A 27,195-nucleotide genomic window follows, 5' to 3' on the forward strand; every position below is an offset into this window, starting at 1 on the left:
TCCCTGCTAGAGTGGGGGTTAGCCTTGCGTGCCCCATGATAATCTCCTCCATTCTGCCCTATTTTCTATAACTCACGTTGTTTACCCTCTTGCCGGCATTTCTTCTTCCACCACCTTCAGCCAAGTCTTTCTCGGTCTTCCCCATCCTGTACTTCCTTCTACACTTATTTCCATCACTCTTCTCAATCAGTTACTTTCATCCTTCCTCAACAAAAGACCAAACCATCTCGACCTGTTTCTCTTCACAGCATCCATCACAGGCTCTTTTCCCATCATCTTTCACAATTCATCATTTGTCTTCTTCTCTTAAGGATACTCCACACATCCACCGAACCATTCGCATTTCCACCCTTTCCAGCCTTCGTTGCTGCTCTACGTTCATTACCCATGTCTCACTCCGATAAATCATAACACTTCTCACACATGCAGCATACACCTTTCCCTTCAACTCCAATGACACTCCCCTCCTCGGCAGCACGCCACTCAGTTCCCAAAACTTCTTCCATGCACATCTCACTCTTGCAGCCGTCGCCGAGTCTGATCCACCTTCTCCATTCAGTATGTCTCCCAGGTAGCAAATTGTTTTCACACCTTCCAGCTTCACGCCGTCTCCAAGATCCAACTCAACATTTCCTCCATCTGCAGCTCCCTCTGTGCACACCTTACACTTGAATGTAGCTGCCACACTGGTTAATGACCCTCTCAGACCACTTAGTAGGGGAGCCAAAGTGCAAACATGTGCCTATTTAAGGTTTTAGGTGGTCAAACATGTTATTCTTTTTTCTTATGTGTTTTTGGGTAGGTATATACATTGCGCATATGAAATGACTTGTTAACTCGGCCGATCTTCTTGCGAACTCACGGTATAGGCTCGAATCTGAACTTGCGTCCCGATTTGATTAGAGCCAAAAATTATGGGTAGGGGAAATAAGAATGCCTTTATTATGTATTTTTCGTCAATAAAACCACTTGTGTTGGGTATCATTGGAAAGGTCTTGCATCAGGATAAAAAGTGGTGGTATGCAAATTTTGATGACGTCATCGATGACCATCAGAGGTCAAAAGGTCACAAAGTTGAAGGGGAAGTGAAAATCTGGGATACCTGTGCAATAAAAGGGTTAAAATCAAAAAAATGCAAAGAGGTTGTAAAAAGAAAACCGACTCATATTTTAGAGTACCTATACAGTTCGTATCAGAAAAAGGTAATCCGAATTCAAGGGGTTAATATGCAAAGGTTATTTAGTTTGACAATTAACATGTGGTTTACCAATTATGAGGAGATCCTCACCTTTCCATTGATGCCTTTCATGCATCATTGCTGTCACACTTGACCGAGTACATGCTCATTGAAAATGACAAGTTTAAATCGCATTTTTACAAGTTTGGCTAATCGGTGCAAGACAGTTTTAAATGGACGCATTACTTGTGGACTGCCAAGTTGATTATGTAAAATTGTTAAGCTGGTCTGGTAATCGTCGGTTGCATCATCCTTTGTTTAAGATGGGTATTTAAGATGGGCCTACAGTGTATGGGTTTAGAGACAGTTTGAGTCATTGAAAAGATGGTTCAACTTACGACTGAACAGCGGACCTTCGTGGTTACAACCTTTCACCAAACTGGAAGTTTGCAGCGAACTCGTGATGCGTTCAGGGAATGTTTCCCAGAACGGGAGCCTCCAGCAGCCAAAACCATCTGTGCGAATGTTAGAAAATACCAAGAGCATGGCACTAGCCTCAAACGCAACAAGGAGAATTCTGGTAAGAGGTGCGCTGGGCGATCGGAAATGAACATTGCAGCAGTAAGGCAGCAAGTTTTGGAGCATCCTCGGGATACCAGTGCAAGACGAAATGGGACGGGATTGCCTTCGGCAACATTCAACCGAATCGCAAGACTGGACCTACACCAACATCCATAACGGATTCACATCCGGCATCAACTTATTCCAGGGGATTTTGCCAGGAGGCTGGTGCTTGCCAGATGGTTGATAGCACATTGCAAAGCAGATGTCAATTTCCTGCGGTATCTCGTTATCGGCGACGAAGCTGTTTTCGCCATGGACGGCAAGGTCAATACCCATAATGTTCTTGAATATGCACCGACAGGACAACCCCTGGAATTTAATTTTGACACCAACATGAATTGACAAAAGTGGACTGTTTGGTTGGGACTTTGTGGAAGTGGTCAGGTGATCGGACCATTTTTCTTTCAAAGGAATGTCAATGGTAACAGGTATCTGCAGATGATCAATGATGAAGTTTTACCGCAGCTGGAGGAGAACTTTGAACGACAGGTTTGTGGTGTCGCCCCAGCACATCGTCTTATCGCTGTCCGAGATCGACTGAGGGAACTCTTTGGAGACCGAGTCATCGCCCTCAAGCATGCAGTGGAATGGCTGCCAAGATCACCTGACCTCACACCATGTGATTATTTCCTTTGGGGACATTTAAAGAACAAGGTGTTCGTAACTCCTCCCCGTGATCTTGACGAATTGCAGGGCCGTATTCGACATGAAGTGGATGCTTTGCTCAATGACCCGGCTGTGGTGAGATGAGCAGTTCAGGGCATGCTCCGCCGCTGTGAGCTTTGTGTTGAAAGGGGAGGTGGACATGTTGAAGGTGTGGGTGCATAAAGGCCAATCATTCCTGAGAAAAGTTCACATCTGACGTTCATTTTGCACCAATTATCCTGACTTGCATCGATTAGCCAAACTTGTAAAATGCGATTTGAACTTGTCATTTTCAATGAACATGTACTCGGTCATGTGTGACAGCAATAATGCATGGAAGGTATCAATGGAAAGCTGAGGATCTCCTCTTAATTACGAAACCACATGTAAATTGTCAAAATAAATAACCTTTGCTTATTAACCCCTTGAATTCGGATTACCTTTTTTTGATACACACTGCATCGGAAGTTTTTAATATCAAGAAACTTTACAAATATATTAGCATTACAGTGTTAGCCTCTTCTGTTTCAGGGACAAAATCTGCGAAAATGGTAAAAAAAATTGGAATTTTCAGACTTTTTCATAATAATGAAACAGATTATTTTGAAGCAGGGAAGGACATCCAATCAGGGTATCTTGATGCTTTAATCCCTCTATGAGTTCTGAATGTCTATTTTAACCCTTTGTTTGGCAGTTAACCCTTATTGACTGATAACATGAACCTGATTTTTAATACGTTAATTGTTAAATGATGGTTACTGGTATTTGCTCTAAATGAGAACTGCAGCCTATAAAGGCAAACATATCCTCACAAATAAACCAGCCATGCATATGTAGATATTACTGACAGGAAAATAGTGATAATAGAACACTGAGAAAGGCAAAAATGGTCAAAACAAAAGTCCAAACCAAAACCAGACGAAACGCTAATGAAGCAATTTCATGATTCTGGGACAGGCGTATCAGAGTATCATGCAATGTTGTACATGGAAGGCTTTCATGGAGCTTCCAATGACCAATAGAAACGAGAAAAAGAACTTGAATTACAAATATTCTCAATGTTTTTAAATGCACATTTGGCCATCTTATTCATCTCGATCACAAAGCTTAGGATTCCCACAGCAAACACAGTCAATTGTACATTTGACATTGGCTAATTTGCATGGACAGCGAAGTCGACAACGTCCTTTTTGGCATTTGCATGACGTCACGATAATGTGGGGTTTGGGAGCCTTTGTCATTGTGATTGCAAACAAGGACCCATTCTCAATTTTTCGTCCAAATTTTGTTGGGTCTGGTAAAATCTGATTTATTTCTGTTTCTCGTTTGAATGAAATGAATGATCGTTTTAAGGCCATTTTCCCCGCCAGAGCAGCGGTTAGCCTTGCGGGCCCCATGACAATCATGGTTCCCTGTTTTGAGGCAATGTTTTTATGGCCGGATGCCCTTCCTGGCGCCAACCCTTGGTCGCCTCTTACGATGCACAGGGATACGGTGTACCTATTCTAAACTGGGGTACACACCGGGATCATTCATCCCAGCAAGCTGGTACTCAATTTGCCGACCTTGGAAGGATGACAGGCTGAGTCAACCCCCCTGGTGTTAATTCAGCGATTGACTGGGATTCAAACCCAGGATCCTAGGATCCCAAGCCGGCACCCTAACCGCTAAGCCAACACCAGGCTCGTTTACAAACAGCTATTTGATGCAGTGCCCGAAGAAGATGTAGCTGAAATGCATCCTCTGTAGCTGGCAGTGAAAGTATGTCTCCTTTTTTTGTCATATACAAATGACATCTCAGTTTATCCAGTGTGTCATTGAACTCTTTTTTGCCATACAAAGCGTAGAAATATTTCTGAGCTGACTTAATTACGCTTGGTTTTGCTTCCAAATCCTCTCAGGATTAGCATATTCTTCCAAGGGACCGAGGCAATCTGTGCATGCAAGTGCCACATTAAGAGCCTGTTTTTTTTACCAATGTAGAACGGGTAACTGACTGTGTCGCACCCTGTGAGTACATACGCAGCAAGTATCATTGCAGTGATATTCAGATTGGGAAATGTTGATTGCAGGTAATCAGAAATTCTGTGGCAAGGCAAGAACACATCTGCAGATGATGTAGTTTTGTGAGCCAAAGTTCCTTCAAACCAGATGTGTGGGTAATGTGGTAGATACCCATGACAATGATGTCTGTGTCATTTGCCTGTACCACAATTCTTTTAACTTTCTGTTCATTCGCTATATATGCAGCATGGGTAAAAATGAGAGTATCTGCTTCTTCATGGCCTGAACCTGATAGGGATGGAACTTCCTGGGCCGATTCTCTGGTCAGCATCATTGCTATTTCTGTGAATCCCCCAATGACAATTTGACATCCTTCAGGGATCCGATTCGTTTCATGACATCATGACTGAGAGAGGTACTTCAAAAGGTTCTCCTTGTTTTCTTTTTTTCCAATGTTTTTCCATTTTGGCACAGGTATGGATGGGTGTGGGATGAATGTCTTTATTCCTTTTGCCTCTTTTTCTCGCCTGCATCTTTTTTCCTGTTTTAGGCTGTTGTGAGGGCTGTTATCATATCTATCTCCTAACATTTGTATCGTTTTACTTCCTTTTGGCCTCATGCTAATTATCCTATCAATATATTTTTGCTGAAGCTGGGTGAAGTCTGCACAACCCATGTCCTGAAATCGCTGGACAAATAACATGTCCACTATCATGGCACTTTCCTGATCTGTAGATGGTAAAACGTCTAGTTCTTCCCAGTCTTTACCCATTGATGTTTTGAACGCTGTGATATAATCAGCCTTGCTTCCTTTGCGCATTGCATACCCACAAGGATGGTCGTCATCTTGGTCGAATAGGGAACTTGGGTAACTGGCCCATTCATGGGCAAAGGCATCCATTTTCTGTGATTCATCGAGGTTTTGTGCGAAGCATAATGATCTCACAACTGACCCTTCTTCAATGTGAAGTCGCTTCACCTTCAATGCGGCTGTTGCAGGCTTTTTCCCCTTTTCGGTGAATGTCTTGAGGTGAACCGGCACTATCTTTTCATAGTTGTTCTGTTCAGCATGGGCAAGTGCTTCAAGTCCCTTCTCCTTGGCTGATACTAGCTCTGTGGATGATGCAACATGGCCAGTAGCAATATTGGTTAGATCTTTTCCTTGGCTGTGACGGAATGGATGCATCATCTTCTCTTTGATAAGCTGGATCCGAGAAACTATCTCCCGCTCTTTTGAGGCTGTCTCTTTTTCAGGAAACAACTCGTCCCTTGTCATGTTTGCCATTCGGAGTGTATGTTCAGAAATGGTGGTAAGCTCAGGCAATGCTTTCAGATATTTGTTGATGACTGATTGGCTTTGGGAAATACGGAAGAACAATTTCGTTTTGGCATTCTTGTTATAGGTCTGTTCAAGCACCATATCTGTCCAAACGCCATTATATTTGCCATCTCTTTGCATTTGAAATGGTGAACGAGATACTGGTGTAAAGGGGTTAAATAATGGGCTTTGGCATGGTATATTGTTTAAAGTATAATAATTAATGTCATTCATCCCTCACCTGAATGCATACAACAACAGCAGGCATTTTAAGGTCATTTTCCCTGCAAGAGCAGGGGTTAGCCTAGCGGTCCCCATGACAATGTCCTCCATTTTGCCCTATTTTCTGCATCTCCCCTTGTTTAACCCCCTTGCCCGCATTTCTTCCTTGACCATCTTAAGCCAAGTCTTTCTTGGTCTTCCCCGTCCTCTACTTCCTTCTACATTCATTTCCATCGCTCTTCTCAACCAGTCAATTTCATCCTTCCTCAACACATGAACAAACCATCTCAAACTGTTTCTCTTCACAGCATCCATCACAGGCTCTATTCCCATCATCTTTTGCAATTCATCATTTGTCTTCCTCTCTATCGACGATACTCCACAAATCCACCGAACCATGCGCATTTCCACCCTTTCCAGCCTTCGTTGCTGCTCCACGTTCATTACCCATGTCTCACTCCCATAAAACATAACACTTCTCACACATACAGCATACACCTTTCCCTTCAGCCTCAATGACACTCCCCTCCTCATCAGCACACCACTCAGTTCCCGAAACTTCTTCCATGCACATCTCACTCTAGCAACCGTTGCCGAGTCTGATCCACCTTCTCCATTCAGCATTTCTCCAAGGTAACAAAATGTTTTCACACCTTCCAGCTTCACGTCGTCTCCAAGATCCAACTCAACATTTCCTCCATCTACAGCTCCCTCTGTGCACATCCTACACTTGAATGTAGCTGCCCCACTGGTTAATGACCCACCCTCTCAAACCACTACATTTTTGATGAACCCACTCAGCGCACATTGTACATTGAATGGAATTCACTCCGACACCCTTCCTGCACACAGCACACGGCCACTTCCCAGTTCTTTCCACCTCACCACATGCTTTACCACTTGCCATCACCTTCGTTTTTCCGATATTCACCTTCAGACCTTTTGTCTCCATACATTACTTCCACTTGTTCATCTTCTCCTTCAGTCCTTCCATACTTTCTGCAATCAACACCAGATCATCTGCATACAACAACTCCCACGGTAAACCCTCCTTTACGTTCCGAGCCAGCACCTCCATCACAGCTACAAATAGTAGTGGACTTAGTACCGACCCCTGATGCACTCCCACCTTCACCTCAAACTCACCACTGTTCCCGTCCTTCGTCCTTACAGCTGTGCACGCTCTTTTGTACATTGCCATCACTACTCTGATCAACCATTCCTCCACTCCTAACTTCCTCAATGCCCATGTCACTACTTCACATGGAAACCTATCGAATGCTTTCTCCAGATCAACAAACCCAAAGAAACAACTTCTTCCGCTTCTCCATGTACTTCTCCTGCAACTGCCTCACAATAAAAAGCACGTCTGTCGTTACTCTTCCTGGCATAAATCCAAACTGCATTTCGTCAATCTTCACTTTCTTCCTTAAGCTCCTCTCCAACACCCTTTCCAATACCTTCATTCCATGCTCCAATAACTTTATCGCTCGATACGAGCCACAGTCCAGAGGGTCACCTTTCCCCTTGTATAGAGGGACGAGGGTACTCAGTTCCCAATCCACTGGAATGCGGCCTTCTTTCATGACCAGATTACAGATCTCTGTCATTCTCTTCACACCCCAATTTCCCACTGCCTTCAACATATCTCCCACAACTCCCGTCGGCCCTCTCGTGGGGCGGCTTAGCCCAAATATTCAAAAGAATTGTGCATTTTGTGAAACAAGCACCAAATTTGGCACAAATGTAAATTAATATGTTGCGAACATTTTCAGATATTGGGCCACTTGAAATTGCGTAATTTTTTTTTTCTAATTTTTTCAAATTTCGTAATTTCAAATTTTTCGGGTGACACCGTCACAATTTCGGTCTTCGAGGCTGGCCGATAGGCAAAGTGTGACCGGAAGGGACGAGGTTCTCCTGACCACGTGGCCCTCGATCTGGGAAGCGAGAGGCGTTCCATTAGTGGACGCACCCCTCACGCCCGACTTTTGGGCGGCCCCGGCAGGCCGTTTGTTTTGACGTTCCGTGACAGGCCCCGCACCCCCACCTCCGGGCCGACCGGAAGCTTGTGCTGAGTACATCATACCTGAACAACTCAGTGAGGCAGAACACAGCAGTGCACACCAGGGTGACCCCTTCAGTGCATAAACCAATTAACCTGTCCACTGCAGGGCATATAGAAATGAAGTTATTTTCTGCATATAATAATAATATAAGTTCAGTTCTATATAACAATTTCTGTTATCACCACTACCACTACAACTACCACTACTACAAGCTTTGTCTGGAATTTTGTGGACTAACAGACAAACAGACATACAGACAAGCTGGGATCAAAACATTACCTCCTTCCACCATTGAGTGTAGAGGTAAACATCATGGAAATTATATCATGCCCTAGATTTAATTCATGCTTACCCGTGTATTTGCTTCACTGGTTCACAAGGTCTTTTGCATACATGTAATTCAGACTCTCGTCTTCATTGCTGACCACACAATGTTCGCAACATATTAATGTACATTTGTGCCAAATTTGGTGCTTGTATTACGCACAATTCTTTTGAATATTTGAGCTAAGCCGCCCCACTATATCGGCCGGCCTCGAAGACCGAAATTGTGACGGTGTCACCTGAAAAATTTGAAATTACGAAATTTGAAAAAATTTAAAAAAAATAATTACGGAATTTCAAGTGGCCCAATATCTGAAAATGTTCGCAACATATTAATGTACATTTGTGCCAAATTTGGTGCTTGTATCACAAAATGCACAACAGGTTTGCTATGCTGCTACACTACTCCTGCTTTTCTACTCTTCATTGCTTTTATCGCTTCCTTAACTTCCTTCTCTGTTATCTTCTCTGCTGGTCCTAAAAATGGGTTACTCTCTATGTTGCCATCCCATTCATTCTCTGCATTCTGCAGTATTTCCATATATCTCTTCCATCTTCCTTTAATTCCATCTGGGTCCACAACGATTTGTCCCACTTCATCCTTCAAGCAACTCACGCCCATCACATCACACCTCTCTTTCGCTGTCTGCTTTGCAATCCTGAATACCGCTCTCTGACCCTCTTCCAAATCCAAGCGTTTTCCCAACATTTTCCTCCATGCCTCCTGCGCCTTTGATACCTCTTTCTTTGCAGCCTTCTTGGCTGCCTTATAACTTTCATGCTCTGCCTTTTCTGCCCCCATACCCTTCGCCTTCTGCCACTCCTTGAACTTCTTCCTCTTCTCGTCCATCTTCTTTCCAACTTCATCAACCCACCACCATGTTTCCGAGTGCCTCGGTGTTCCTTTTGTCCATCCACATACCTCACTAATGGCTCCCAACAGACTATCTTTCATTGAGATCCAACCATTTTCAAGCTCAACCACATCATCCTCTACCATACTCAGCCTCTCTTTTAATGCCTCCATTATTGTCACCTCTTTCAACCTCCACACCTTCATTCTCGGTTGGTACTTCACCCGCCGAGCTCTCCCGCACCTTTCACCCTTATGTCGCAGACAACCAAGTGGTGCTGTGAAACAGCCTCCTCCCCCGGGATCACCTTTGTGTCAACTTCGTAACAACCAAATTCACATCACTCATTCTTATTAATTCTCAATTTCCGTTTCCTTTTCCCAATTCACTAATTTGCATGTGATTTCACTTTTGATTTTTTTTCTTTTTCCAGCCAGCTCATTTGCATGTGATTTTCCAGGCATTCGTTTAACATTTTCTCTTGAACCAACTCATGCCTGGCTGAATTTAAACAGGCATGCAACCTTTTCAAACAAAACAAATATTTAAATCTATCACACTACACATTCTCATTCACCCATATCTCTACCACACCATTCAAGGCACGCACACAGCCACACACACACCAAAAACTCACTCTTGCACTTCATACAACTCACAAAAAAACGACAGATACAACTCCATACCCATTTACAAATACATCTCCCAATTAATTTTTACAGATACAAAATACAGGGAAAACACAAATAAAAATACACAGTCGTCCCGTTCAATGTACAATGCATTTGACCAAATGTCAAACCCCACTGCACCCGACATACTCAGGCTAGGGCTACAGCAAGGACACTGGACCACAACCCCAACTCTTCTGCAGAAAGAGGGAGTTTGTGGCACAGGTCAACAACATCGCGACTAACTGTGGACACTAACTGGGATTTCGCCTGATAAAGGCCCGGTTCCCTCTTTTAACTGAATCAGCCATGACATTCAACTGCCACACATTAAACATACAGCCACAATTTACATTAAACACAATCAACACAAATGCAAATACAAGTAACAACAACCCCAATGAACATAACACTCGGGTATCAAAATCAGCAATCAGTTCATTGGATACGTTACGAGGTGACAGGAGTGAGGGGGGGAGAGAGCACAGTTCATGCTCTGCTCTCCTCTATCCAGATCATCTCAGAGTTAGAACAAAGTCACGGTCGCCATCTTTGTTGAGGAATATAGACCTGAAGTAATTGATGAATCAAGAATTCAATGTCCAAACCTTTTGTCAGAAGAAGGATTGACAGATTTTTAATTCCCGAGGAGGATCTCACTTTTATTTACAAGAAGATACACAGTAAGAAACAATAAACCCTTTCTTAACCAAGAAGAACATACTGCAAATCAAGAAGAACACACTGCAAATCAAGAAGAACACACTGCAAGATACACAACAAAATCCTAAGTCAAAGTCGTAAAGTGAAATTCCTGGTACAGTTGAGATGTACATCAAAGAAAACGTCATAAAGACACACCAAATACACCAACATAATATACAGGATACAATATCAACATACAGTATTTACAACCAAGTGGAATCTTGCAGCTGAAACTCACAACTTGTCTTTTTATACCAGCTGGAAACAAAATAAATAAATTGGGAGGGGCAAGTAAAGGGAGGAGCGAATATGGGATTGGTCGCATGAAGAAAAAGGGGAAGAGAGTAGTCAGATTGGTTTGAACCAAATGTAGGTGGGCGGGATAGAGCCAGTTGGGATTGGTCGAATGAAATATGGGTGGGAGGGATCGAGAAATAGGGAAATGCAATTTGATAGGTCGAGTGAAATGTTGGGTTGGGCAGACTTCCGGCTGAGTGAGTTAGATTAGGTCTGCATATTAAAATATCCTTGATGAGGAACATCTGTTCTTCCTTTGTTTGCACCAGACTCTGCGGAGCCAAAACTCCCCCAATTATGCTTGGAGACTTTAAGGACATATGAAAGTTATTCACTGACTATCTCAATGTAAAGCTTTTTCAAACCTTGGAAGAAATAAGTGGATATATCTTTTACTCATCATATTTCGAAATAGAAATTTAGAAATACTTGAATGAGTTTTGCAAGCACATGAGGTTATAATTTCAAACCTGCATGCTATCCGTAATTCATTCATCTTTAATATTATTGTTTCACAGGATTTTAGCATAGCTATCATGATAATTCTGTAGATGTCGATAATTTTAATTATTGCCTTTGAAAAAGAATTCCGGGGAACTCCTGACTTTTTTTAAAACTCAAAATGCCGGAGATAGCTCCCCGAATGAAGCAAACTTGTATGCAATAAGGAAGTCCCTATCCAATTTACCAATGCATCAATCCACAGGCACCTATCCCCGAATGTTTTTCTATATGGCTCTTTTAAAAAAAAAAACAAGACTGCATACAATCTTTTGATTGTTCCATACACAATTTTCAAGACTTTAAAAACCAGTCATAAGATTAACTTGCATGCGAAGCAAGTGTTTAGAAAGAAAGGTACATGTGGATCCCATCCCCACAGGTCACGTGCACATTATTTCACCTTAATTGTAAGCAAACATTTAAAATGCAGAGCATTGTGAAGATGGAGATTCGTTTTTATCAAACACAATGGAAGTTGTAAACCAGTTAAGTATTTCACCTTGAAAACAATATTTTTCTCTAACTTACTTATTGAACTCAGTAAAAAACATTGTAGATATCTATTTGAGTATATTTTAAAGACATAACGTAATGAGATTTACTGAATCATTATTCGACATTGTGCAGAATAAATTTATCATTTGGGAAGACCTAATCCAACACTATATTTCAAAGCACCATATCTAACGATATCACCCTTCGTCATAAATAAATAATTACAGCACCTTCATTAAAACTATACCAAAATGATTTACCATTCTGTGGTTTTACACTTTCCCTATCAAATAAATTTGGTCAGGGTGCCAGCGATAATTCGCCGACGCTCCCTCCTTTTTCAGCAAACACCGTAGAATAATTATTTTGCTTTTTAATTTCCCGACAGTTCGAAATGGAATTTATATGAAAACACTATTTTACCACTAAAGATGTAGGAAAAAATAATGTGTCGTATAAGAAATATATAAACTTGCATGTATCACGGTAAATAGTTTAAATTTCTCGCTGTTGTGATGGCGACATAAAAAACTCATTCTACCCAATGCCAGAGATAACTCGCCTACTGAAGACAAATCTTAACTACTTGATGGAAATCATTAAAAAAAAACTTGTTCACGAGGTGAGTAGGACCTAAACACACGATTTTGACCAGGTGGTGCCTGGAAAAAATGACTCTGTTCACAGATAAATTTTACACTTCCACAATACCATAGGAGGAGAGTTTGGTGAGCAGAGCAGGGTGGCAGACTGTATCGAAGCCACGAGATATGTCAAGGAAGACTGCTCTAATTTTCTGTTTGACATTGAGGATCTCCATCCATTGTTGAGACAGCACAAGCAGCATGTCGAGAGTAGAGTGACCTGGTCTGAATCCAAATTGATGATCAGAGATCAAGCCATTGGAGAAGAGGAAGGATTTGATATCCAAAGCAATGATGGATTCCATGACTTTGCTGATAATTGGGAGCAGGCTGATTGGTCTTTAGTTGCAAGGATCTGTTTTTGCACCTTTTTTGTGAAAAGCGGTAATGTTGGCTGATTTCCAAGCTGATGGCAGATGTGTTACGTGGTCCTCCCGGTAACTACCTGGTCTCCCGGTAACTTCCGTGGGGGGAACCCTGCCAGAAAGATGTATGATTTATACGCTTTCGTAACGCAATCGATATGAAAGACACAAACAATTCAAGTCAATAAGAAACCCCCACACCAAGGATCCGGATTAATGGATAATATATTCCCAATCAATCAACAACAATCAACCCTCAATCAACAATATTACTAAGATGTCGACTCATCTAAAATAGCTCTAATATGGCCATCTTATATATGCCTCCCTTGAGCCCCACTCATGGCTCCTTCCATGGTCAATGTCTCGGGGCCCCTGTAGTTCGATCTCCGCACGCGGGCGGTTGAACGGACCCTTCCTGATGTGCTTCAACTGTGCCCGTCCCGTACCGGTAACAGCTGCTGCAGCGGACACCTGCTCGGCAGCCCACCGAGGTCGGTGCTCGTGATCGCGGCTTCGGCTCGCAAAGCGCGTGAAGCCCAAGGCGCCTGCCGTACGCGTCCTTGTAGACGAGGTAAACGGTGCCGGACGCTGGGTTCCGTGCAGGAACCCACGGCAATTTGACGTGTAACCGGGCAGGTAACTCCTCTCGCCAGACGGGCTTTTCAAACTCAGCATTCCCAACGCTAATCAATATCGACGCCGCTCGTGTCGGAGCTGGGCGAGGAAGAAGAAGATGGCCGCGCTCTCCCGGACCTTGTCTCCCTTTTTCTTCCGGTTCACGATCCTGTTTCTCGCTTCGTTTTTACCAGAAGGGTTCCTAACCCTTTTAACCACAACAACCTTGAATAGAATATACATTAATAAGAAATGACCAGAATCGTAATCCCCATAAACCCGGAATTCATAACAGATGACCTTGAGCAAAAGAGATGGTGAAAAGAACAGAGAGAGGGTGTGAAAGAGTGGAAGAACAGGATTTTAGCACCCATGGGCTGATGCCGTCTGGTCCATTTGCAGAATCAGAGTCGAGGATTGGCCAAAACTTCACCTTGTCATGAGAGAAGGACACAGAGTCCAGGAGCCTTTGGGAATGACTGGGTACGGTGGGTACAGAGAGAGATGGGTTTGTGACATAAGATTTTGAGACAAACATCGAGTTGAGGCATTCAGCTTTTTCACGTGGAGTCAGCTGTGTAGCCGTTTGAGGTAAGGGAGGGGATGGAGGGGGAACAAACACCAGAAACAGATTTGACAAGATACCACCAGGATTTGGAAGAAGTCTGTGTTTCCACTGAGCTGGAAGCAGGCTTTTGTAGTCCCTGTCTTTAAAGGCCCCGGTGAGTAATCAGATCCTTCTAACTCTTGGCCTGTTAGCCTGCTACCCATTATCAGCAAAGTAATATCCTTGATATCCTTGATACAATTCTTGATAAAACATCCTTGATAAATCAATTCATGATATTGTCCTTGATATTGTTACAGACGTGGCTTGGATGTTATTTACCGAGCGGTTTTATGGTATGACCACGTCTGCACAAGTTACCCGATTGTGCCCGAACGTTGACTAGTCGCGCGATGCTGGCTCAATAAGAAAAAGAAGACACCCGGCTGGATTACAATAACACAATACGACACCAAGGTTTCGATTCTCAAGACCTCCGGAGGAGATTATATTCGTACGGAAAGGTCAGATTACAGGGGCTAGAAGTATAATCACAGAAAGACAGGCACTTAGACACACTCTTATATTATTCCCAACAGACGACAGATAAACGGGACAAAGCTGACTCACACGGGGGTTGATGGCAGGAAAGCGGTTGTCGATGGCTCCAGGTGCACCTGTGCTCAAAGGTTAGAATCGACCCGGTCCGGTCCAGAGATGCGGGAGGTTTCACAGCGCTCGGAGGGGACGTTCTTTCACAGGCGGGCCTTTCTCTCTCAGCGCTCGCAGGTCCTTCTTTCTCCAGCTCGGGGCGCATCTCTCGTCACATCCGGCGCGGGGCCGCGTATATCCGGCGGGGAGTGACACGCCCTCGGCTCGTTAGCTCCGCCTCGTGGAATCGGCACGTTGCTTCTCATTGGGTGCGTGCGGGGGGTTTACCAGGCTCCGCCCTTGACGAGGAGCTGACAAGGAGCCCCTTCGTGGTAACCCCGTGGAGCGCATGGTCTATGGCGCTAATCGAGCCGGTGTGAGGACGCATCCTCCCCCGCTCCGCCGCCATCTCCTCTGTTGTTGTTGTAATTGTTGGGGAAGAAGATGGAAGGAGGTATGGGAAAGGTCCTAAACTCACTACTGATGCCATATAATCACATTCTGGTGCAACGAAGAGTCATAATTAATGGAGACGAGGCCTTAACTGACATAGAATAAGAATAACTAGGAAGATGTCCGAAAGTTGTCTACGTGTGGTGCGGTGGACCTGGGCACGACATTTAATGGGGGAATAAGGGGAAGGTCGGCTCTACTGATTGTTATTTACATGCAATGGGACTAGGGAATGGGGGATCGGGGAAAGTTGGGGAGTATTGGAGAAAATAGGGAAATATTTACAAGCGGATATGGAGGCCAAATTCCATATTCGCAACATTGCACCCTTCTCTACCCTCGGGGCGTCCCGACCCGATAAATTTTTACCTACTTTAGTGTGGCACGCAATGTAGTTCCCTCTACTATTAACTCTACCCTGAGTGCGACAGTTTTACAGATATTCACAAATGAGTAAATATGTCCCCCTGCGACGTTGCACCCTTCTCCTCACAGAAACACACCCACAGGATAACCGAATCCGGAAAGAATTCTCAAACTAAACATACAGCCGGTAGGGAGCATTATTTACAAGATTACGCTGCTATTTACACTACGATCCAGGACCTGTTTTTGGAGGAACACATGCAGATGTTATGCATAGAGAGAGAGCGCGCTTGCCAACATCGATACACCAACCCACGAGTGCTCTGTGGCCGACGGCCTTTAATAACGTGCAGAGCACCCTTCCCGAGCATCAACAGCACCACCCCACCACCAATCGGTGCAGTCACCATTGTTCATTGGAATAAAAATAAATTCGACAACCCCTAACCCTGCAGGTGTCTCTTGCTCTTCTTGTGGTGCACTTGGTGGTGTTAACTATTAGTGGTTCACCTGTATGGCATAGGTGCCACGTTGATCCATAGGTCCATCCCCGGGTGGTGCTTGGCCGCAAACGAACTGCGGTCCATTGTGGGTGGCCACAAACATTGCGGTCCATATGGTGTATCGATCCCGGCAGCAAACAGCGAAAGTGCAGGCCCACAACTGCGCAGCCAGCACCTCTCTCTCCTCTCTCTCTACCCCAAAGCCAGATCCTCGGAGGTGGGAGACAAAAGAAGAAACAAGTGAGTAAGGTGGTAAGGGCGCAAAAGTGCACGCAATGTAAGGTGATGCACACTGGGGGCACATGGGAACCAGGTGAGACAGGTACGTTCCTATCGTACGCCCCCCCCCCCCCCCACCAGGTAACCTACATGGCCCCTCCCTTACCCCTTACTGTATCCACACAACACAACACTACCCATAAACATCTACTTTACAAATCAACAAACATCCCTACTGTCTTCCCCGTTCCTCCCATATACCAAATTCGTCTTCTCTCCCTCCTAACCAATCAAATTTGCCATTTTCAACTCTCATCAAAATTTGCCATCTCCAACTCAACATCAAAATTTGCCATCACCAATTCATCATCAGTCCCTCCTAGGGAGGGAGAGATGGAATCACCCCAATGTCTCATCCACGTCGTGATGCGTCTCACAAATCCAACAGCAATTCTCATTTCTGCAACACAAACAAAGAAAACACAGGTGTGGAGTCATCATCATCACCACAGGTAAGTGGCTGCGTATGGTGCGACAGGTTCTTCAATCCTAACTATTTCCTAAATGACTTTAACAACTTTACACTACCCGGGGTCTTTCTCCGGCCAAACCATTGGCCCTCTTACTCTATGGGTTCTAAAAACCAATTCCCATTGGCCAACCTGTGGTGCTTTTCAATTTGGGGTCTCACTCCCCCGATTCATCTCCCGGTGCCCTCGCACAATTTCTGGGCTGCGGCGTGTACCTCTCCCAGTGGGTCTACCCACCTGCACACCTCCACCACTGCAGTTGCCTCCGAGCTTACCTGCTCCTTACCCTAACCTAACTACCTGGGGAAGGCCCTCTGGCTCTCTCCCCACTCCGTGCCCTCTCTGGCACTGGGCTGCCCGATCCACACCCGGGATCCTCAGGCACCCACTCACAACTACCGGCTCCCAGAGCCCACCTGCGGCCTCACCTGGCCGACATCCTCACAGTGGTGGAGTGCCCAACCAACTACACACACTAACAGGCTACACGCCCAGCCATTTCCACAACACTAATGCACCCATTCACAACACCATTCTGCAACCGCACCACAAATGCCAATATCCAACCACAATTTACCTGCACCCTCTACCTAACACTTACACTACCCGCCCCGGGTACTCGTGAAAGGGGTCCACTCTTCCCCCATCCACACCTTCGCACCATGCACACCACTCCGTACCACTCACTCCAACTCTCTCCACACACCTGTACCTGCACACCTGTGCTCTCACACCTGGTGCCACCTGCACCCTTCTCTCCCCAAGCGCATTCGCGCTGATCCACAACACTCACTACTCATACACTGCTCCACACACCTGTCCAGTTGCACACCTGTGCAATCACACCTGTTCAATTCTCACACACACAGCATCATCTCAGCTAACTACTCCCTTCTGAAACTTGCGCTTCCCAGTCGTCCCTTCAAACTATTGCGCTCCCACGTCATTAGCATCCATACTAATCTACCTGCGTCCCCACTACAGGTATCAGTCACTAACTAAACTTAACGTTACCTAATGTCATCTTCTAGATCCCTACACACAATATCCTAACCCACCCGGGCTAGTTTTCACTGCCATACACCCCATAAACTATAGCTCCTTTGCCCCCACCTGTGAGGGATGGTGGATTTGCCATCCCACCACATCGGGGGTCTCTCACTACCAATTTTGCACATCTAATTTCAACAAATTAAAAATTTGCCAATCACTGCCCATCATCTGCCAATCACTACTGCCAATCCCTTGCCAATCGTCAAATTTTGTTTTTCTCTAATTTTGGGTCCAAAACACTAACCTCATCACCCAGTCGACTCACTAATACCTCTCGGTGCGCCAATCCCTGTCCAAAGCCCGGCTTCGTAAAGCCAAGCAATGGATGCTGGTTGTTTTGTGCCAGCGGCTGGATGCGTCCGGCACTCGGTGCAGGGACGGGGGCTTACCCGTGCCGAGATCCCACGCACCACCTCGGCACGGAGCCATCCAATGCCCCGCTCTCGACCTGCCGGCACGTCTCAACAAAAAGTGGTCGCCATGACGACCCTTTCTATCGGGCTGCCAGCTCCGCCTAGTGGAGCCTGGACGCGGCCGTTCAAAGCGAGGCCCGGCACGCACCGAGGGCCTGCTTCGGCTAAAAGTCGCTCTAACCTCTAACCCGTTTAATGTCGATGCTTCACCTGCATGCTTACACCCCGAAGCCCGTTCCTTGCTCACACATCCAGCCGTGCTCATGCTCCTCGTACCTTTCCTTACACACCCAGGCACACCCATTCCACTCACAGCCTTGGTCACACACCTGACCACCGAACACTTTGGCACACATTCGTTGCTCGCACACCTCACCAATACACCTCTTCGCGCCCCCTCCTCGGTCACCTCCTCTGTGACAATCACAGGTGTGCCCTCATTCGCACACCCAACCACGTGCCTCACCACCAACTCCAGCGTGCATTCCCACTCACGCTCCACCATTCCCGGTGTGCATCCTTCCATCCCAGGTGTACATCCTCGCTCACCTGTCACAACTAACTCACGCTCCATGTCACTCTCACTACTCTCACCACCATTCTTGACAGCGCACTCACCCTTACTCTTGACAGCGCACTCTTTCCCCATGCACCTGTCCATCACACACCTTTCTCGCGCACACTCTCCCGTTACACCCTCTGTAACACTCACCACAGGTGGACACTCTTCCTTACTTCTGACAGCGCACTCTTTCCTCATGCACCTGTCCGTCACACACCTTTCTCGCGCACACTCCTGCGCACACTCTCCCGTCACACCCTCTGTAACACTTACCACACCGCGCTTCCATGTGCTCCCTCGCACACGCGCTACGACCGACTCACTCTCGCCAGCACCCTCACTACTCCTTGGCACGCACTTTTTCCTCACACACCCCAGAGTCGGACTTTCTCGCACACCTCCTCTTTCGCACACCAGACCTGTCGCACACTTCACCAACGGCCTCTCACGAACACCCGGGTCCATCTCGACCCCCAAGCTCCTTAAATCCCCTGGCGCATCATACGCACGACCATATTGGTCACCACTTACACCGGGTCCTCTTCCTCTTCGCTTCTCCTCCATCACCTGCGAATCCCTCAACCGGTTAATGAGCACATCATCACGATCCAAACACACACTTTGGACCAATTCTTTTATCTCCTCTTTTATCTCTTTCTTATCCCCTCTCCGTCGCTTCTTAATTTCACTCATCCCTTCTTCCACTTCTTCTAATTTGTGCTTCACCTCTTTTATTCCCCGGTACGTCTCCTCAAGCTCGTCCTCCAAGGCTACCTTGACCGTTTCCAGGTGCGTCCTCACCTGCCGGTCCTTCGTCTCCATTACCTCTACCACCTCGTCCAACCTCGTTGTCAGTCCCTCACGTACCATCTGACATTGCCTCTGTGTCGCTATCAAGTCGTTTTTAATTTCTTTTTGTGTCGCCTTTAAACCTCCTAATACCGCAGTGTTCCTTTGAACCTGCTCCACTAACTCTGTCTGTCCCACCGTCAGCTGCTCCACCTCCTGCGTCAGGTCCTCTATGCCCCCTTGTAACTTTACAGTCCCCTTTCTCACCTCCTTCTCCATGTGCTCCTTACAGTGCCTCACCACCTCGCGCACTCCTCCGACCTCCTCACTCACTCCTCTTCTGATCTGCTCTCCCATCACTTGCATCTCCTGCCCAGATGCCACCCTCATCTGCTCCATTTCCTCCCTGTGAGCATCCAGTTTGGTTTCTACCCCCATTCTGACCCCCTCTATCTGCTGCTCCATTTGTTTAACTTCCCTTTCCGCTTGGTCCCTCATGTCCCTCAATTTGCCTTCCATACTGTTTTCTAACCCCTCTAACCCATTTTTCACTCCCTCTATCTGATTCTCTTGAGCGGCCATTCTGTTTTCTACCCCCGTTAACCCCTCCTGTATTTCCCCTAATCTATCGTCTAATTTCCCAAATTTCATGTCTAATCCCTTAAAATTATTGTCTAATCCCTTAAAATTATTGTCTAATCCCTTAAAATTATTGTCTAATTTCCCAATTTTCTTGTCTAACTCCTCAAAATTATTGTCTAACTTCTCACCGGTACCCCTCGCTTCGTCCCTCATTACCCCCAATTGCTCACTCCGAGCCCTCGCTTCGTCCCTCATTACCCCCATTTGGTTTTCCAATCGCTCACCCTGAGCATCCATCCGGTTTCCCAACCGCTCATTATCAGCCCTCGTTTCCTCCCTCATTTTCTCGCTATTCTGGGCCATAAGGGCCTTCATTTGTATGAAAAAAAGGCCCCAATCCATCGGGGGCGCTGCCACGGTCGCTGGCGCGGTGATCAGCGAGGCGCCATTTTGCGCGCCCGCTTCTTCGTGCGTGACGGCGCTATTTTGCGAACCTGCCGCCCTCACTGCTTCGCTCTCCTCTTGTCCCTCAATTTGGTCCTGGATCGACCCTACCTCACTCTCCTTTACCGGACCCCAGCTGTCTTGACCCGCCATAGCGCGACTTTCAAAATTCGGTTTTTTATTTTATTTTCGTAAAACAAATTCAAATTTCGCCGTTATAATTTCGCGCGGGAAACGCGCTCCGAATCGATTCTACTTGTTACCAATTTGGGCCTAATAAATTTAGTCCCGGGTTCGAATTCCACTCCTCGACACCAATTGTTACAGACGTGGCTTGGATGTTATTTACCGAGCGGTTTTATGGTATGACCACGTCTGCACAAGTTACCCGATTGTGCCCGAACGTTGACTAGTCGCGCGATGCTGGCTCAATAAGAAAAAGAAGACACCCGGCTGGATTACAATAACACAATACGACACCAAGGTTTCGATTCTCAAGACCTCCGGAGGAGATTATATTCGTACGGAAAGGTCAGATTACAGGGGCTAGAAGTATAATCACAGAAAGACAGGCACTTAGACACACTCTTATATTATTCCCAACAGACGACAGATAAACGGGACAAAGCTGACTCACACGGGGGTTGATGGCAGGAAAGCGGTTGTCGATGGCTCCAGGTGCACCTGTGCTCAAAGGTTAGAATCGACCCGGTCCGGTCCAGAGATGCGGGAGGTTTCACAGCGCTCGGAGGGGACGTTCTTTCACAGGCGGGCCTTTCTCTCTCAGCGCTCGCAGGTCCTTCTTTCTCCAGCTCGGGGCGCATCTCTCGTCACATCCGGCGCGGGGCCGCGTATATCCGGCGGGGAGTGACACGCCCTCGGCTCGTTAGCTCCGCCTCGTGGAATCGGCACGTTGCTTCTCATTGGGTGCGTGCGGGGGGTTTACCAGGCTCCGCCCTTGACGAGGAGCTGACAAGGAGCCCCTTCGTGGTAACCCCGTGGAGCGCATGGTCTATGGCGCTAATCGAGCCGGTGTGAGGACGCATCCTCCCCCGCTCCGCCGCCATCTCCTCTGTTGTTGTTGTAATTGTTGGGGAAGAAGATGGAAGGAGGTATGGGAAAGGTCCTAAACTCACTACTGATGCCATATAATCACATTCTGGTGCAACGAAGAGTCATAATTAATGGAGACGAGGCCTTAACTGACATAGAATAAGAATAACTAGGAAGATGTCCGAAAGTTGTCTACGTGTGGTGCGGTGGACCTGGGCACGACATTTAATGGGGGAATAAGGGGAAGGTCGGCTCTACTGATTGTTATTTACATGCAATGGGACTAGGGAATGGGGGATCGGGGAAAGTTGGGGAGTATTGGAGAAAATAGGGAAATATTTACAAGCGGATATGGAGGCCAAATTCCATATTCGCAACAATATATTATCCTTGAATTACTCTTGATAAAACAACAATTCATGACTCATCTAGAAACCCACAACCTTCTAACTGATGTTCAGTATGGCTTTAGATGGTAAAGGTCTACTGGTGATGTGCTATCCCTAATCACTGAACATGTGAATGGTGTTTTGGATCATTGTGGAAAAGCCAGGGTTGTTTCTCTCGACGTCTCAAAGGTTGAAATCACATGGCATTTCTGGAGAATTGCTTGATACAATCTCTGACTTCCTTCCAAATCGTCAAATCTCTGTGGTACATGAGGGACAGTAATCCCCTGTGCATTTTATGAATGTTGGTGTTCCTCAGGGATGCTGATGTTAGTGGAAGGGGATTGTGGGAGAGATGGCCCAGACACCATCTTCACAGTGTTGGAGATATGCTGGTGGATCTGTCCCTCAAATAAACGGTCTTGTTCATGACGATCAGTGCCATTGTTTAGCATTTATTGAGTGACACAGCATGACCCATGTGTATGAATGGATTGAGATTGACTGTGGTGTGGATCGTGTGAATAAATGGTGTGCGCGAGATTGTGAGATGGCCAGTGTGTGTAAGTTGTGTGCGCTTATTTCCGAGGCAGCATGTAAGCGTGCATGGTTTGGGGATGTACGACGGTGCGAGAATGGGTGTGGTGAAAGATACTTGGCTGCGTGTATGCGTGTGACGTCTGGAGGTTCTGTAGCATGAGCAGTGGATGTGGAGAACACTTAGGGAATCTGCCGAATGTCAATGCCATAAATTAAATTAGTTGGCAGGCTATGGATGTGCTGCCAAACTTCCCCACAGAGGGAGGCTTTCAAGGGATTGAATATTGAGTGTGGAAGTGGCTGAAAAGCTGGGACGCCAGAGAAATCGCTGCTGTTTGAACGTGCTGGGCACCCGAGGAGAAGCTGCCTGCCTGTTCATGCCATGAAAGGATCGCCTGCCGAGATCAATTGTGTTGCCAGGTTTGGTGGTCTCAATCTGTGTCAGTAGTTGCTCAACATCCCATGAGGCCGCAAAGCTATCCACAGTACGGCGGCTTTCCAGGTCCAGAGGTCGGACAGAGTCTGAGAAGTCCCAATCATGAAGCACGCCAAACCTTATGTCTGCAACAATATTTACACTTTGTCTGCCTACTTGGCAGTCAAACAAAATTGAAAATCATTCCAAACCGGAAAAGTATTGTTTATAATGACATCATAAAGGATACAAAGAACAGGCACAAATAACCAATGTAATGTGTTTGATGGAGTGATGCAATAGACACTGTGCAAAGCAAGTAAATTCCAGAATATTTTTTTCATGAATTTTACAATCTTCATTTTATTTATATTGAATTAAATACTTGAACACTGTCGAACACAAATCGTCACCTTGTTACTTCCGCTATGCTCCAATGTAGTGATACTTGGACATGTTAAATAGGGGGGTGAACAAGGGTGATGTATAAGACTGCTTCAATGCCGCTTAATATCCGGAAATTTTCTTCTTAACAATCTTTAAATTCATTATTATATTCAAATTGAAGTGGACATTCCATGACGAAACATGTTCTATGAGCTCTCCAGAAGTCGTCAATCTCATTTCTCTGCAAAAGACTGATGCTGATTTGTACACAGGTGATGTCTATGCTGTAAATATGGAAGGCAGACAACATGACAATGATTCATCTGTAACAGAAGATTCAAAATGTTCTTCTGCAAAAGAAGGTTCAGATGATATTCACATGACAAACGGAAGTGCTTCATGTTTTGCAACTGGTGAGTGAAAATGTAAAACATTGACACATATATTTTATAATTAACATATGCAAAATATATAATATTTGGAAAAGAGTTAAATATTTTGTTTTTGACCAAAAAAAAGGAAATGTGTTTGTTTCTGTAGAACAATCCAGAAGGAATATGGGACCAATAAGGTCCAGTCGCAGCTTGACAGTGAAGAAGAAGCCTTTTCTGAAGAAGCAATCACGAGATCAAGACTCGCTTCGAATAAAATGCAAGTGCATGTCTGGTCCTCGCAACACCAAGATTAACTTTAAATTAAACAAACACAAAAAGGCCCTGGAAAGGCGAAAACGTTACAAGTGTAATGTGTGCAGAATGGATTTTGCTTCAACGAGTAACATCAAAATGCACATGAGGATCCACACTGGAAAACGCCCCCACAAGTGCTCTGTCTGTGATAAAGGTTTCTCTCATAACAGCCATTTGAAAAGACATATGAGGATCCATACAGGAGAGCGACCACACAAATGCTCGATATGTGACAAAGGTTTCTCTCGAAAAGGTAATTTGAAAGAACATATGAGGATCCATACAAGAGAGCAACCTCAGAAATGCTTGACATGTGATAAAGATTTCTCTCGTGGCGACATTTTGAAATCACATATGAAGATCCATACAGGAGAGCGACTGCACAAATGCTCGATATGTGATAAAGGTTTCTCTCAAAACAGCCATTTGAAATTACATATGAGGATCCATACAGGAGAGCGACCGCACAAATGCTCGATATGTGACAAAGGTTTATCTCGAAACAGCAGTTTGAAATTACATATGAGGATCCATACAGGAGAGCGTCCTCACAAATGCTCGATATGTGATAAAGGTTTCTCTCGTAGCAGCAGTTTGAAATCACATATAAAGATCCATACAGGAGAGCAACCTCACAAATGCTCGATATGTGATAAAGGTTTCTCTCATAACAGCAGTTTGAAATCACATATGAGGATCCATACAGGAGAGCGTCCTCACAAATGCTCGATATGTGATAAAGGTTTCTCTCATAGCAACAGTTTGAAATCACATATAAAGATCCATACAGGAGAGCGACCTCACAAATGCTCGATATGTGATAAAGGTTTCTCTCAAAAAGGTCATTTGAAATTACATATGAGGATCCATAAAGGAGAGCGACCGCACAAATGCTCGATATGTGATAAAGGTTTCTCTCGAAAAGATAATTTGAAATTACATATGAGGATCCATATAGGAGAGCGACCCCACAAATGCACGATATGTGATAAAGGTTTCTCTCAAAAAGGCAGTTTGAGATCACATATGAGGATCCATACAGGAGAGCGACCCTACAAATGCACGATATGTGATAAATGTTTCTCTCATAAAGTCAGTTTGAAAATGCATTTGAGGTTCCATACAGGAGAGCTGAAATCTGAAATACCAGGATATGGAAAATGACGTAAAGAGGATTTTAAAAATTGACAGCTTAAAAAAATATGAAATTTATTAATCTGGTTCTCCATATTCCCATAATAGAGAATTATTGAAAAATTGATGCCACAACCCCAAATGGGAACAGAACTTAATCTCTCAATCTGATCTTGGATCTCATTGTACTTATTTCAGGGTTTTTCTTTGGTTGCCAGTTTGTAATTCTTGTTTCTGAACTTGCCATGTATCCAGCCAAGTTCCATTTGAGGTTTTTCATTGTGACCAGTGTTTAGGAATTTTGTTTTCTGTCTGATTTGGTTGTTTTTCTTGTCACTTTTTGGTTTTGCCCAGGTGGCATCTTTCCATGGCAGTTTGGACATCAATTGTTGCTCTATATTTGCTGTCGTCCATGTTTGATTGACATGTGTGATGTGGGGAGAACACTCTTGTTGTAAAATTGTTAATCAGAAGAAGTTTCCTGCCTGTTTTTCATGAAGCTTAAATTTGTGAAGGGTTTCGCAATAAAGAGAGGTCCCAAAAGCACAAATGCAATGTTTGTTGTTGGGAATTCTAGGGAAGATACCCATCAATGAAGGGGGTTCGTAGATGTCTGACCTGAAGTGAGAAATTAACTTTGGAGTGTGTATTGGTAGAAACAAGAATTCAATGTAAATCCGTGCTTGTTGTACCTCCGAAGTACTGCTTGAGGGGTGTCGGGGGTCTAAGGGGTGGAAAGGGTTTTAAAGAGTGAAGGTGAAGTCAAGAAATTACCTCGGGTTCGTAAATAGATTAACTCGGGAGTTCACCACGGAAATAATGGGCCAAATGACGTCCTCATGACTGCTTAAAACCCCTATTCAGGTGCATTGTTGTAAAAAGCCTCATTGTGGAAGGTTTCGTTGTGATTAACCTTGGGAGCTCAAAGCAGTAAGGTCACTAACAAACAGAAAAACTCACCTTATTGTGAGTGAGGTAGATGTTGGAGGTTTACCCGTTGGCATGTGGGGGCTTGTAGATGGTGGCACGTGGGTTTGTGGCGGGCATTGTATATGAGGATCTACCCTCGTTCATGATGATGTATTATGTGTGTATATTTGAAGGTGAATGTTTTGTAAAGTTAGCTCAGTGGTCACCTTTTTTCTACAAACAACTTTTTTTTACCCATGAGAGTGATGTTGTTAGATGAGCACCAAAATTACTTTTAAATCAATGTATTGGTTGTGTTTGTACTATTTTGGTATTTGAATGATCAGCGCAATTGAGAGGTCACGTGACTCCTTTAGCAATTATGTTAAAGGGTTAAATGAAGAGTTCTTTTTCACATCTGAGTTACCAGTCCTGTGTCTAGCGGATGAGAGATTGGAATTAAATCGAGATGACATATATCTATCTGCACATCACAAGCTTAATTAAAACAATATCTGACATGTACATTGTTTTCAAGTGACTTTATTCCACACCATAAGTGAAGTAAAACTCATGTTGTCAACATCACAATATCTGCCATGTAAATTATCTTAAAATAACTTTATTTCATATACGTTACTGGTAGCTACAATAATTTTACATAAGCTCAAGCATATTTTTTGTTGGTGTTGAGATTGTTTCCTTGTACACTATATTGGTCGTTATTGAACCTTCTTTGGGCAAAATATAGAAATCTCTTGGCGATCTTACTCTAGAACATGCAACATACACCTGACCACGTGAAAAGCAGGATAACTTCAGATGGAGGCCTGCAACTGTAAGGGTCTGTCCTTGTGCTTTATTTATAGAGATTGAAAAACAAACTGTTCTTGGAAATTGCAATCTCTTAAACAGAAATGGATAATCTGATGGGATCATTGGAATTCTTGGTTATGAATACTTCTTCACCCTTATATTTCCCTGTTGTTATTGTGGCATCTAAGACATGTAGCAGCATCTTCTTTATTACC

General features: G+C 44.8%; 1 protein-coding gene across 14 annotated transcripts in view; it reads left to right on the forward strand.

Moving 5' to 3' along the window:
• LOC144889667 (uncharacterized) overlaps positions 1-26,689 on the forward strand; it is a 124,330-nt gene extending 97,641 nt beyond the window's left edge. For 8 of the 14 annotated variants that reach the window (XM_078770780.1, XM_078770778.1, XM_078770779.1 and 5 more), the window contains 2 exons: positions 23,705-23,845; positions 23,973-26,689. In XM_078770780.1, coding sequence (XP_078626906.1) covers positions 23,705-23,845; positions 23,973-25,285 — 1,454 coding nt within the window. In that variant the 3' untranslated portion in view covers positions 25,286-26,689. The remainder of the gene's footprint in view (positions 1-23,704; positions 23,846-23,972) is intronic. The other 6 variants (XM_078770788.1, XM_078770787.1, XM_078770790.1 and 3 more) reach the window with 3 other exon arrangements.
• Positions 26,690-27,195: the final 506 nt, after the last annotated feature.

The sequence above is a fragment of the Myxine glutinosa genome, chromosome 1 (genome assembly GCF_964187855.1).
Source record: "Myxine glutinosa chromosome 1, kmMyxGlut1.1, whole genome shotgun sequence".
Lineage (NCBI taxonomy): Eukaryota > Metazoa > Chordata > Myxini > Myxiniformes > Myxinidae > Myxine > Myxine glutinosa.